General features: G+C 32.3%; 1 protein-coding gene across 12 annotated transcripts in view; it reads left to right on the top strand.

Moving 5' to 3' along the window:
• LRP1B (LDL receptor related protein 1B) overlaps positions 1 to 13,182 on the top strand; it is a 684,970-nt gene that overhangs the window by 621,909 nt on the left and 49,879 nt on the right. For all 12 annotated transcript variants that reach the window (XM_040561328.1, XM_040561327.1, XM_040561326.1 and 9 more), the window contains 7 exons: positions 1,676 to 1,798; positions 2,066 to 2,203; positions 2,753 to 2,887; positions 3,913 to 4,032; positions 4,780 to 5,021; positions 11,546 to 11,769; positions 12,052 to 12,158. In XM_040561328.1, the coding sequence (XP_040417262.1) occupies positions 1,676 to 1,798; positions 2,066 to 2,203; positions 2,753 to 2,887; positions 3,913 to 4,032; positions 4,780 to 5,021; positions 11,546 to 11,769; positions 12,052 to 12,158 (1,089 nt within the window). The remainder of the gene's footprint in view (positions 1 to 1,675; positions 1,799 to 2,065; positions 2,204 to 2,752; positions 2,888 to 3,912; positions 4,033 to 4,779; positions 5,022 to 11,545; positions 11,770 to 12,051; positions 12,159 to 13,182) is intronic.

The following is a 13,182-nucleotide window of genomic DNA, read 5'->3' as shown; positions in this document are numbered from 1 at the left end:
GTATGGCATTACATTTTTCAGTGTTTTCAATGTAGTAACGCCAGTAAGTGATTTAGAAATAACATATAATACCTAAGTATATAAGGACACGCACATCTAAGTTTTCTTCATTTGATCTTTAGAAGATTATCTTGAAATGTGAGCATACAAGCAAAGTAATACTTTCTAAATACTGAGTTCATATTGCGTTATACTGTTACCTGTGTCAGTGAAAACTCTAGACAGAGGAACTGGATATAATTTCCCCTTCCTCTCTCTTTTTTCAGTTTACAGTCTTTAGCTCTATTAAAATTACAGGGTAGATGTCAAATAAGAAATTACTTACGTGCCTTTTTAAAGTTATGTCAATCTGGTAGATGTATATTTGTTTATTGTAAAAACAACAGTTCTGTAACAAATGCTAAAAGTATTATTACATTACATAGAAATTACCTTGAGTAATTTTTTTAAGAAGTCTAGCATCACAAAACTTTAGAAATACCAAAGCCATTTTTTCCAAAAATGCACAAAACAAAAGACATCATCTATTAGACAGTGTGAGAAACAAAGTTGTGTTTTTGCAATAGAAGGAAAAACTATTCCACTAACTTTGCGTATTCAAAAGTGATTGTGCAGCATAGTAGTGTGGAGTATGTTAAGCAGATAAGGGGAAGATCCCACTGTCCCAAAATAAGGAGGATAGCTAAAAAAACAGGATGAGCCATATGAAATCAGTAAAAACAAAAATCATGGGCCCTCTAGTCATGAAAGAAGAAGGAAAAAAAAAAGGAAAAGGAGAAATTAATGGTTGGTCAAATTAAATTGTACATGTATGGTATAGAAGTGTGTCAAATAAGTTGTGAACCTGTAGTACTCAGCCAATGAGGAAACAGGGGAGAACGCAGGTATCAGGTAATAGGGAATATAAGGTTATGATAAACTTTTACTGTGTGCTCCTGCTTTCAGGATGCCTGCCATTGCAATCGTGAATAAAATAACTTCACAGAAGCTATAAAACTGAAATTTTATAAGTCTGAAACACTGTAAAACTGAAATTCTCAGAGTTCTTGGAAAATAAAAAATCCTAGATTAACAGCTACAAGTTATTTTCATAATGAGTTCAGTCAAGTTTAATAAAATTAATGTTGAAAATATTTTTTACAGCTATACTTAACTTTTACAGCTATAATTAACTTTAACATTCCATTGAACAACAATCTATGGAATCATCAATGCAAATAGTTGTTGAGCACATCCAATTTGATACAGTTTTCCATTGTTACTTCTATTCATATAATTTCAGATAAGATATTTGTGAAAAAATAATCTTCTTAGAGGAAGTGCATAGATGGGAAAAAGTTGTTTTTACATCAAAATACAGATCAGCATTAAATTTGCTACTTCCTTTATTTTATGTCAGGCATATTTAATGATTCTCAAAAAAAAAAAAGTGTAATTACCCATATCACACAAAATAATTTCATTCTTGAAATGAAAAACTTACACTGTAAACATTGCTTAAGTGTTCTTTTATTAGGTATCAGAACATAAAAAGTACCATTCATATGTCAAGGACAGCTGTGTTCCCATGCCTGCTCATTGCCTTGATAAGGAGACATTAAAGAAGATTCAAGAATACTAGCTGGGTAGTAGCTGATTTCTTTTTTTTCTTTTTTTTTTTTTTTTTAATATACAGTAAAGTTTCCATGCCCTCCAACAAGGCCGTACAGATGTAGAAACAACAGGGTTTGTCTGCGACCCGAACAGATTTGCAATGAGGTTGATGACTGTGGTGATAACTCGGATGAAGATCACTGTGGTAGGTGACATTACCTTTCAAGGCATTCAGATCAAAGAAAACAACCTGAAGGCAAACTTTGTTACAGAGATCTGCTTGTCCTTCAGTAAAGCTTAACTGGAGGTTAGTAGATCAGAGTTTGAAATTGAAAGAAATTAAGCTTGAAATAATTTCCAGTTGCTTAATGCTTCATGGTCATTTCAATTTACATGTGTCTAAAATAATCTAAAAAGCTTAAATACTGCCTAAATACTGATTTTTTTTTCTTACTCATTTGTAATTACATAGATAAAATCACATATAAAACAAGACCTTGTAAAAAAGATGAATTTGCTTGTAATGATAAGAAATGTATTCCAATGGAACTACAGTGCGATTGGTTTGATGACTGTGGAGATGGTTCAGATGAGCAAGACTGCAAAATAAGTGAGTTTTCTGACAGTTTGTTTTCATGATTGTAGCAGAAAATAAAGAATAAACTGAGACTTTCATACACTGAAAACCTTTTCAACAGCATTGAAGTGTAACATGAAAATAACATAACCTGTACAGTGTATATAAACAGATACACACACAGTCTTAAAAAATAAATAAATAAAAAAGGCAGCTAATCGTTAGTTGATTTTAATTCTATTTGATGTACCACAAAAGGAAGGAAATGTTGCAATAGCCTTTAGAGCATTTAGAGTAGTTCTTTTTGGAGTAGATCAGCTATAAATGGATTGCACTTTATTTCACATCTGCAGCAAGATAAATTTTGGTATTAAATTCTTGATGTGAAGCACAGTATTTCAACTAAATATTGTCAATTTATATGCATATGTAGGTAAACACTGTAATGTCATATATTTGTTTAAAATTTACCTTGATCTTTCAACGGAAAGATAAATTTGTCACTTTTTTTGTTATTTTAATGTCATTTTTAACAGATAAACAAATCTATCAGGTTTTTTTAGACGTTTTGTTTATGTTTAGGTGTCACCGAATATACATGTGAAGCTAATGTGAATCCTTGTGGAGATGATGCATACTGTAATCAAACAAAAACATCCCTACTGTGTCAATGCAAACCTGGATTTCAGAGAAACAAGAGAAATAGACAATGTGAAGGTACAGACCTTTTCCCTCACTTTTACTGTAAAGTATTAAAAGTCAGCTGGGTAGTCCATTTTTTATGCTAGAGAAGGGGGTGCATATCACTTTTTTTTTTTTTTTTTCCAAACTGTTTCATAGCTGTGAGATTTAGAAACCGAGATAAGAAACTGAAAGGACTTACAGGATGTAGAGTTATGCGTATACCTGGAGAAGTTATCAAAGATTAACATTGATTGTGAATGTCAAAAGGTTCAGGACAAATATTAAATGAATTTCTAATTTAAGATTTTAATGGATGATTCATGGTCTAATAGAATATTTAACTGAGCATTTAGGACCGGCTTTTAAATATATATGTGAGAATACTTTGGATGCTTAAAAATAATGAAGATGCATAAAACTGAGAATTGAAACAAAGATAAATAGTTTGAAGGTAAACTACCTTAGAAAACATGTCTTAATATCTATGATGCCACACTGAGCAGGAAAAAAAAGATGTTATAATTAAAGATAAGTACTTCTACCTTCCAAAGAATAGTTTAAGAATTAAATTTCTTTTTTACTGGTGAACAGTAACTTGCAGAAAAAAGTGCAGATCACTTCAATGGGACTGTCAAAGTGAATAGACTCTTGAATAAAAAAGCTTCATTACTTGATTTTGGAGAAAATGCCATACATGGGAGGTTGTCCAATAACAGGTGATCATTTAGTTTACGGTCTAACAGAGGTAGATGTGTTGGAAATAATTGTAGCAGGCATTTTCATTCTCAAAGTTGATTTCAAGTTCTAATGATTATAGGTTTATATAAGAAGGATGGAGAAATAGTAAATATATATATATATATACATGTCTTTCTGAGGTGTGTTGATTACAGTGGGAATAATGTTAGTAATAATTGCAGAAAGCTTCCTTTCACTGTTGCAAGATATACTGATACTTATAAGTTTGTTTTCTTCATTTGCATTTTTCCAGGATGTTCAGTTAAATAATAGATAGTATTAGACTATAGATTCATAAACTGCATTTGTTTCCCTCACAGATATCAATGAGTGTATGGTATTTGGTGCCTGCTCCCAACATTGCAATAACATTAAAGGGTCATACAAATGTGCATGTGAGAAAAATTATAAGGAGAGGAATAACAGTTGTGTAGCAAAAGGTAAGGCTACAGAAATTATAATAAATGGGCTATACTAAATCATTTATTATGTACATCATTGGTAGTGCTGATGTGTTGCATATATAATCAATATTTAGATAAATATTTCTTGAATAATACACACAAGTAATTCTCAAAACAACTCAGAATAACCTTTCTTATGAATAGCATATATGATATCCAAATGTAAATGGTAACTAGATAACCATAAATATTGCACATTCACATGTATCCATAAACTCTGTCTGAAATGCTGAGATGTAAGGCATTACTGTGCATGTTCTATAGCAACTCTAGTCCAGTTTGCTTCTGTTGTAGTCAGTTTCAAAGCTTCCCTGTCTTCACTAAAGATACTAGAGCACTTTAAAATAATGCCTATTGGCACGTTTGTGTTTGTTTAGGACCCTTTAGACACAACATGCGTTTAAAAATGTGTAGCAATTGATGTGGGTTATGGATATATGCATAATATCCCCTATTTTTGTATATTGCTTAAAGTGCTCAAATTCTTACATTACATACTTCTTAAAATATACAGTGTCAGGTGTCACAGTGTGAGTCTGGAGAACATTAAGTCATATAATAGTATCAAAGTATGAAGAGTTGCAATTATTGTCCAGAGCATGAGTGGTTTTTTTAACATAAGAAATGGTCAGATAAACACCAAAAAGCTACTTGAGTGAAAACCACTGATTTTTGCATTAGTTGACATTTACCTTATTTTTGTTTCATTATAATAATTCCTAGGCTCTGAAGATCAAGTTCTCTATGTTGCTAATGACACTGACATCCTGGGTTTTGCATATCCATTCAACTACAGTGATGTTCATCAACAAATATCACATATTGAACATAATTCAAGGATAACTGGAATGGATGCATATTTTCAAGGGAACATGATTGTTTGGAGTACTCAGTTTAATCCTGGAGGAATTTTCTACAGAAAACTTCATGACCGAGAGAGAAGACAAAGTAACAGCGGCTTGATAGTAAGTAAACAAACCCAAAGATTACAAATAAAAATATATTTTCATTTATTTTTCTTTTCCAATTGTTTATAATAATTTAATGATTTAATAAGCTAAAATTCTTATTTGATAATTATTTTATTCAAATAGTATGTGTCGAATTAAATTACTCTGCCTTTCCTTTCAAGACCCTGACAGACTTCGTCATGGCTCTAGGAGAACACAACTGTATTTAAAATTGTTCTACGCAGAAATAACCAATATGTTATAAACTTGGAAATATTGTATACTAGGAAGGTGTATATATATACTTTTCTTTCTTTTTTTTTTTTTTTTTAAGAGGGAGAAAAAAAAGAGAGGTTATAATATATATATGTGATATGGTTTAAAGAAAGGCATAAATTTCAAATACTTGGAAAACAGAAAACTTAGATAGGCCAAAGAGAGGCCTGATTTCCATAGTGACCAGGTAAACAACAATATTAGAAAATCTATGAGAAACACTTAAAAATGAGACCAGTAATTATTCCTTTATTTATTTAACTGTGTAGTTATTTTTGAATTAGTATAAATGTCACTTTGCCATTTGCTGCAGAAATGTGGATTTTTCTAACCTAGGGTAATTTCAAGCAGTCTTTACTTGTAAACAAAGGAAGTGCAGATTGATATTAATTTTACCTAATCTATATGTAGAAGATTCTCAAGAATATGTTAGTGCTGAACTGAAGATAACAACATGATCTGTATGTCTGTGTTTCTACAATGCTCTAAATTTAGATTTTGGACTGTATTAAATGTGATGGCAGAAGGAGAGTTACTCAGTTACTCTTTTTTTTTTTTTTTTTTCTTGGCCAGCAGAAGTGAGGTTAGAAAGAACATCTTTCTAGCTGTTTCCTTAAAATTAAGAGAGTTAACAGGGATGAGCTTACATTACATGGATGCTTTTGTATCCAGTACAGTAAACACCAATAGCAACAGTCATCGTTCATCTGTCATTCAAATCTTGCACATCTGAAACCAGCTCTAAGTACCTTTCCTCCAAGAAAATTACCTTTGCAAGTGAATGACATTTCTGACCTTTGACCAGAAACCCTGAGGATGTAGGCACCAGTGGACAGTTGTTTATGATGGCATATGTGTGGGAAGTAGATCTAAAACAGATTATTCCTAGTATTTCTATTGGTCACGTATATCATTCAAGTTTTGGGGCAGGATACTTTGAGAATCTAAGTATTCACTGAAAATGTGGAGTAATTCTACTGTGATTTTTTTTTCGTATGAAAGTGGCAGATACCTGTACCTAAGAAGTCCTGCTAGACAAACCTTTGTATCAAATTCCTTACCTAAAGAAAATATCAAAATTGTAAAGTCTTATGACATGAACGTGTTGGGCTTTTTTTTGTTGTTGTTTTTATTGATTTATTTTATTTCTTTGTGGTTAATATCCAGTCAACTCCTACAAAGATAAGTGTAGTCTGTTGGCCCACAACATCTTTAATGGATCTGTGCTTTATTATGGGTCCATAAAATTGAACATAAACTTTCTTGAGACTTCTTAATAGTCCAGGGGTTGAAATTTTCCTAATTGATTCAACGTTGTCTCCATGTTTAAATGAATAAAGTAAAAATGTTCTTACAATTACTATTATTTTATATTGCTTTTTGTATTACTGTTTTGCCATTATGCCAGAATACTTTCTAGTCACTTCCTCTTAAGTTGAGGTTATCGATATACAGGTTTGCTTTCCCAGTGTTAAATGAAAAAAAATATGCTTTTCTTTATATACCATTTTCGTCTAACAATTCAGGTTGGTAGATGCTTGTGAAGGTGCTTCATCCAAGCCATATAAAGCTTTTTACAAATCTGTATGTGGAAAATGAACAGAATTGAGTATATCTGAATATAAGTTGGAGACCTTTCATTTATCATAGAATCAGCATGGCTTGGGTTGGAAGGGACATTAAAGGTCATCTAATTCCAACCACCTTGCATTTATATTTGTGAAGCATTTATTTCTCACTGCATTAACCTATTCAGAATATTTTCCAAATATTATCTCATTAATACTCAAATACTATTGCCATATATATAGCAGATCAGTGATTTAATTAATTTATAGTGTTGCTTTAGCACTGTCACTTAAATTTTGATTTTGAAAAGCTTGAAAATTCCTTATACTTAACTCAAATTTTTAATGGATAAGTTTTCAAAGGTTACATTATAACTTTTATATCTAGACTTTGATATGTAAATCAGGATGGCAAACTTGAACAAACTCACCTGCATTTTCAGGTAATTGCATTAATGCAGAAAATACATCTCAACTGAAATTGCTCCATGGAATTAGCATATCAAGAGCCTTCCTCAGAGAACAGCTTTGAGTATCTCTTACATTTTTCTGTGAAAAGGGGTTTAAACTTGGCACAAATTGAAGCATTAAAGGAAATAGTAAATATCAACTCTTCAGAGTTTATTGGCAGGTACAGAAGAGGATTACATTCTGATCAAGTTCATACAAGTGAATTGGTGATAACTGGTGCAGCTGTTCACTGGTGTAATCCTTTGAGAGAGGATATATAAGTTATCTGAGGTGAATATTCAACACAGTGATTTGCCACTTAAACTCAAGTGCTGTTTTTTCATGGAAGAGAACACAAAGTTGAACATTAAAATAATTGTACTGTATAATAGGAAGAAAAACATAGGTTTTGTAATGTATTTAATCAGTATATTAGCAGCTTGCTCCAGGCTCACTCTTCTGAGAGCTTAGCAAGGGCCCTCAACCACTCCTATGATATAGCTATCTACCCATGTACTCCCAACTTTTCCTCAGGTCATGGGGAATTCAGTCCATTGCTTTAAATGGAAAAATGGTTTAAATGTTCTACTAACCCCAGCTAAAATGTACCATAGCTTAAATATGTTCTGTTAATGCACATTATATGAAGTAAAAGTGGTATCTAAGTCTGCAGACAGTAGTTTGAAATCTATAAAATGATAATGTTTGGTTTACAGAAATTTTCCAGGTTACCCTCACAAATATTTTCTGTGACTTAACGTGTTTCATGAGGTTACTGGAACTGACCTGGGGAATTTTTACCTGACGGTATATTAATTATGCAGAAGATGTTTTCCAAGTACTAATAAATACTATTAAAAAAAAAAATCCTGCTCAGATCCATACACTGAGATGTTCCAGTACACACCATGATACCATTAGTACAGGAGAGCTCCTGTGCAAATGCTTGATGACAATAGCAGATATTCAAGCTCAAGGAATATTTAAGGAATATCTACACTGGTCTTTTCAGCCGTTAACCAATTTGAACAGTAACAGGTTTTCTGCTTCTTTTTTAGTTGTGCTGATCATCAGAATGTTTTTACTATTCTTAAAGGTAACAGCATTAAGTTATTGCTTTACATTGAAGCAGCAGCTCTGTATGGATGATGTTTAATTATGACCTTAGGAGAGCCTCTCTGTCTGGTATCAGACAGATATGTTATTTAAATGATCCTACTTATGTAATACAAACAGTGGTTTGGTGAATATTTGCATCTACTGGGATGCTCGTCTGTTAAGGAAATTTTCTGTTTTCAGAAGTGAAAGCCTAAGAGTTCTCAAGTATCATCGCTTCTAATTTATTTTTATTGCTATCTATTATTGGATAATATATTATTTTTAATCAAGATACATTAAAAAAAAAAAATCAGTCTTTTACTCTTTTTCTACAGAAATGCAATACCAAAAACATCTCTAAAGAAAACAGCAAAAATACTTCTTCAGATGTACTTATGATAGAACTTATATTTTTAATTTGTCTTTTCTAGTTAAAATGCTGAGAATTGCAAGGTGATGAGTTCCTGCTGTATGTGTAACAAACTTCCTCCAATCAAATTCAGCTTCAGAGATTGATTTCTGAATGTAATCCATCACTATATCAAAACGATTTCCAAATCCAAGTTGCTACTGTACCTTTATTTATTTATGTACCTTTAAAAGATGTTTTACAATAGGCAACAATTCAGATAAAAAATGGTCAGGCCGACATGTTCAGTAGATGTGCAGAAACTAACGTTATAAAAGGTTATCAGGCTTCAAATCCCAGGTTTTCTAATAAATTGTAGTAAATTATATTCAGCATCAGAGTGGGCTAAAAGAACTGTAGAAAATAAGATTTTGTTCCTGTATTTTCAGTCTTATTCTGTATGCAAAAATCATTCTTTAAAATTAACATAATCCAAATAACCTATTTAGGTAAAAGCTCATTTACAGTAAGTAATTTTCGTAGACAGTACAAGAAGTTGCATAAGACATCAGAAACATGATATAGCTAGGTTGAAACTTAATGAACACAACTGAGAATTAAACGGCAGTAGCATCAGCTAGTGTTTTTTTTTTTTTTTTATTCTCCCTTTTTAAGCTGTTACACCAGATGTCTGCTTTCCATTTCTTATGGTTATCTCCTTGTTAATTTGATCTTTAATATGAATCCCAGCATTACTGGAATTTCACTTCTCCTGTATAGTTGAGAATGAGGAAAGATCAGTGTTAGTAAGCAACCCAACGTTGTTCCAGAAGTTTTTCTGCATGTTTCATCCGCTTTCAACAGCTTTTTGAGAACCATCCCTCACACTGCATGGGAACTTGCATGATATGTTAACCAGGTTAAAAAAAAAAAAAAAAAAAAACAGTCTTACTGTAAACAGCGGTTCATGAACAGTCCAAAGAAAGGCAAGGGACATTGCTGGCCATGGTAGCTGCTGTCCCAAAAGAACATTTGGTTCCAGTGTAGTCCAGTGTAGTTCCAGGACTGTAGTCCAGTGCTTCCAGGTAAGTCATTAATCTTAATGGTCTCCAAAAGAGTAACTGGAGATCTCCAGGCATGAGAGTCTTCTAGACACAGATTCATGAATATTATCCCGGATTAAAAGGATCTTAGATTAAAAAATGCAATGAAAGGTTATCAGAAAAAAAAAATCAAAAAAACACATTTTCAGGTATGATGTCTTTTACTTGAAATCCTTTGAGCTATGCTTGGATAACTTAACAAGTGGAAAAAAACAAAACAGAATGTTGCATTCAGATGCTACACTTCTTGAAAGAATAATTTATTTTTGTTGTATTTCTGAAAGCATCATCATTTTGTAAAAAGATTTATGATGTATTATTTTAACTAAAAAAAAACTACTATGACCTGTGTTTTAAAGAAGTACCGATTTGTAAATTCGGTGGTTGATTTTGCTGGTTTAATATTCATCTAAATAGGAAGTCGGGGTTCTGTTTACATTTATAACATGCATTCTATGACATTTTTGCAGGATTAAAGTTTTACAAACAGCAGGCTATCTAAATGCATCATTGCATGTCCTATTACTTCACCTAGAGATTGAAATGACCTTTATTTTATGATGGAAAAAAAGTCTACAAATGTCTTTGTAGTATTAAGGATACCCAAGGAAAATAAGTTATTTTAGGATTTTCTTTACTGATTTCAGTTACATAGTTTACTAGCATTCCGTTGCTGCATTTGTCAAAGAATAGATTTTTTTTTGTTCATAGCTTAACTTGATATAATTATATGTAAACCAGTATACAATTGTTATATGTATTTAGTTCATGCAAGTATTAATTTTTGGTGATATACTGCATTCATGTAAGAAATAATTGGGTAGTCCTATTTTATAGATTTTACTTCTCTCTTCAGGAATTTTAGTAAATTTCAGAGAATATTCTTCATATGTATCTCCAGTTTGCAGTATGGTCTTATTCCCTTAGGACCGTATTTTAGGATCTAGACTTTAATCATAACTGTGAAATCATAATACAGATATGATTTCATATAAACCAGATATGATGGTTTATAATCTCAAAGATGTAATCAGTCACGACTCTTGTAAATGCTGTGTGTGAAGCTGAATAGCTCTAGTTTTAATTGATGGTGGAGCACAGTTACAGTTAACAGCAAGGGAGGAAAAGTGCTTCAATAGCTTCTTTACTACTGCATGCCAATATTGGGCAGAATACAGAGGTAATTTTTTGCAGTGTTCTGAATGCAGTGATTTTATTTTTCCTTGGCAGACTCCTGAGGTGCCATAACTCAGAAAGGTCTCAAAAAACGTTTCCAATGAGGAGGGTTAGGTTGGGATTGCATAGCATAGTTTTTCGTAGAGTATAATAAATGCATAATCTCAGTTCTTTCTTTTACTTTCATTTGGAATTTTGATATGTAACATTTATTTGCTTCAGCATTAGTAGTTCATGTAGCTCATGCCTAAGTGCTGTTTTCATAATTTAGGTAGCCCAAGACTTGATGAAACAGTTGTTTTGAACCATTGCCTTGTTCTTTGTTGAGTAGAACTGTGAGCAGCCTGCTTCCACTGCTTTTACTCCTACAGGCGGAGCTTGTCTTTCCATTGAAGTGTTTTTAAATTTTTCACCATATATGTTAAAGCTAAAAGTTCCTTGCCAATACAAATCTGTGACTATACAGCTGCTGTGAATGATCATTTCATTAAATCTGACTTTAACATCTGTTCCTTTTAGTGTCCAGAATTCAAAAGACCTAGGGGCATTGCTGTTGACTGGATTGCTGGAAATATTTACTGGACCGATCATTCCAGAATGCATTGGTTCAGCTACTATACAACTCATTGGACTAGTCTGAGATATTCCATCAATGTAGGTCAATTGAATGGACCTAACTGTACAAGACTCCTAACAAGTATCGCAGGAGAACCATATGCAATTGCTGTAAATCCTAAAAAGGGGTATGTATATTTCAACATTACTCTGGTTTGGTAATTCAAATAACAATGCAAATTAAGAGAAAAAAAATGATATCCACTAATGTCTAAACTTTTCCAAGTCACTTACTTAACCTTGCCACTCAGTTTACTTGTATGTAAAACAGGGTGAGCTATCTCCCATCTTTCAGGTAGGTTGCTCACAAAAGAAAAAAAAAAAATAGTATCTATAAAGTGTTCTGAGGTTTAGTATAGGCTTCTATCTTTTTTTCTTTTTTTTTTTCTTTTTATGTGTAATGCTTTTAGGATGATGTACTGGACGGTTATTGGGGATCGCTCTCACATAGAGGAATCATCTATGGATGGTACACTGAGGAGGATATTGGTTCAAAAGAATTTACAAAGACCTACAGGTGTGCACCTTATCCGTTCTTCTTAATCACATGCCATTTTCTAATTCATTGTGGATTTTTTGTCTGAATTCTCATTTCTCAGTTTGCAAATATATATTTATTGTATACTTTTTAATATATATTCAGGTTATTGATGTGCAGCTACTAATAAAAAATTTTAGTTATTTTTTTCAAACAATGCATCTTGATATGACTTAAACTTTTGTAACAAAGCTTAACTGGTTAATTTTACAAAGCAGTACCAAAGGACTATATAAAATCAGTTTAAAAAAATGATTTGTTCAATAACACTTGACAAGCAAAATCAATTAAGGGAACACCAGTTAGCAGAGAAACACACTTTCTAAGACCGTATGTGAAGTCTTACAGCCTATTACAGTTAGTTTCCTGAATACTCTGCAAAATAATATAAAATGAGGTTTTAGGTGTTCAAAGAAGCAACAACTTAATTATCTCAGTATTTTACAGAAGTATTTTGAAGCTTGACAGTGCATGTTGAGATCTTGTGAATTACCATTAAGACTCCATTGTCAGGATAAAAGTAATTTTTTTTTTTTGACAAAGGAAATGATAAATCAATAATGAAATGGTTCTCTCTTAAATATCAGCATCCTGTCTTGAAACCACAATGATATGTTCGCAACCCATTTTCTCATGCAGTATTTGATGTTTCTTCAGGCGTACAATGATAATTTGTTATTATTGTATTGCAAATTAGGGGTTGTCCAACTTTGCTATGCATATCTATTGAAATACAGGCTTCTTTCTAGAGGTTACTATCTGAATATCTAAATGTCAGTTAGAAGCTGACACTATCACTACCACAAGTAGTAATATTTTAATAGACTTCTAAGTCCCTAGCTGAGGTGGGTTTATGGAGTTGTATATGCAAATTACACTCACCCCACAAAGGTCATACCCTTTCTTTATTGACATGATTAGTTTGAAATATAACAACTTAAGGCATTATATCTGTGATAAGGAAAGCTGAGGAGAAGCTAATGCTCTTTTCTAGGCAAGTTTG

Source organism: Cygnus olor, chromosome 6, assembly GCF_009769625.2.
Source record: "Cygnus olor isolate bCygOlo1 chromosome 6, bCygOlo1.pri.v2, whole genome shotgun sequence".
Classification (NCBI taxonomy): domain Eukaryota; kingdom Metazoa; phylum Chordata; class Aves; order Anseriformes; family Anatidae; genus Cygnus; species Cygnus olor.
The sequence above is the reverse complement of the archived record's forward strand: the minus strand, read 5'-3'. Positions and strand labels throughout refer to the sequence as shown.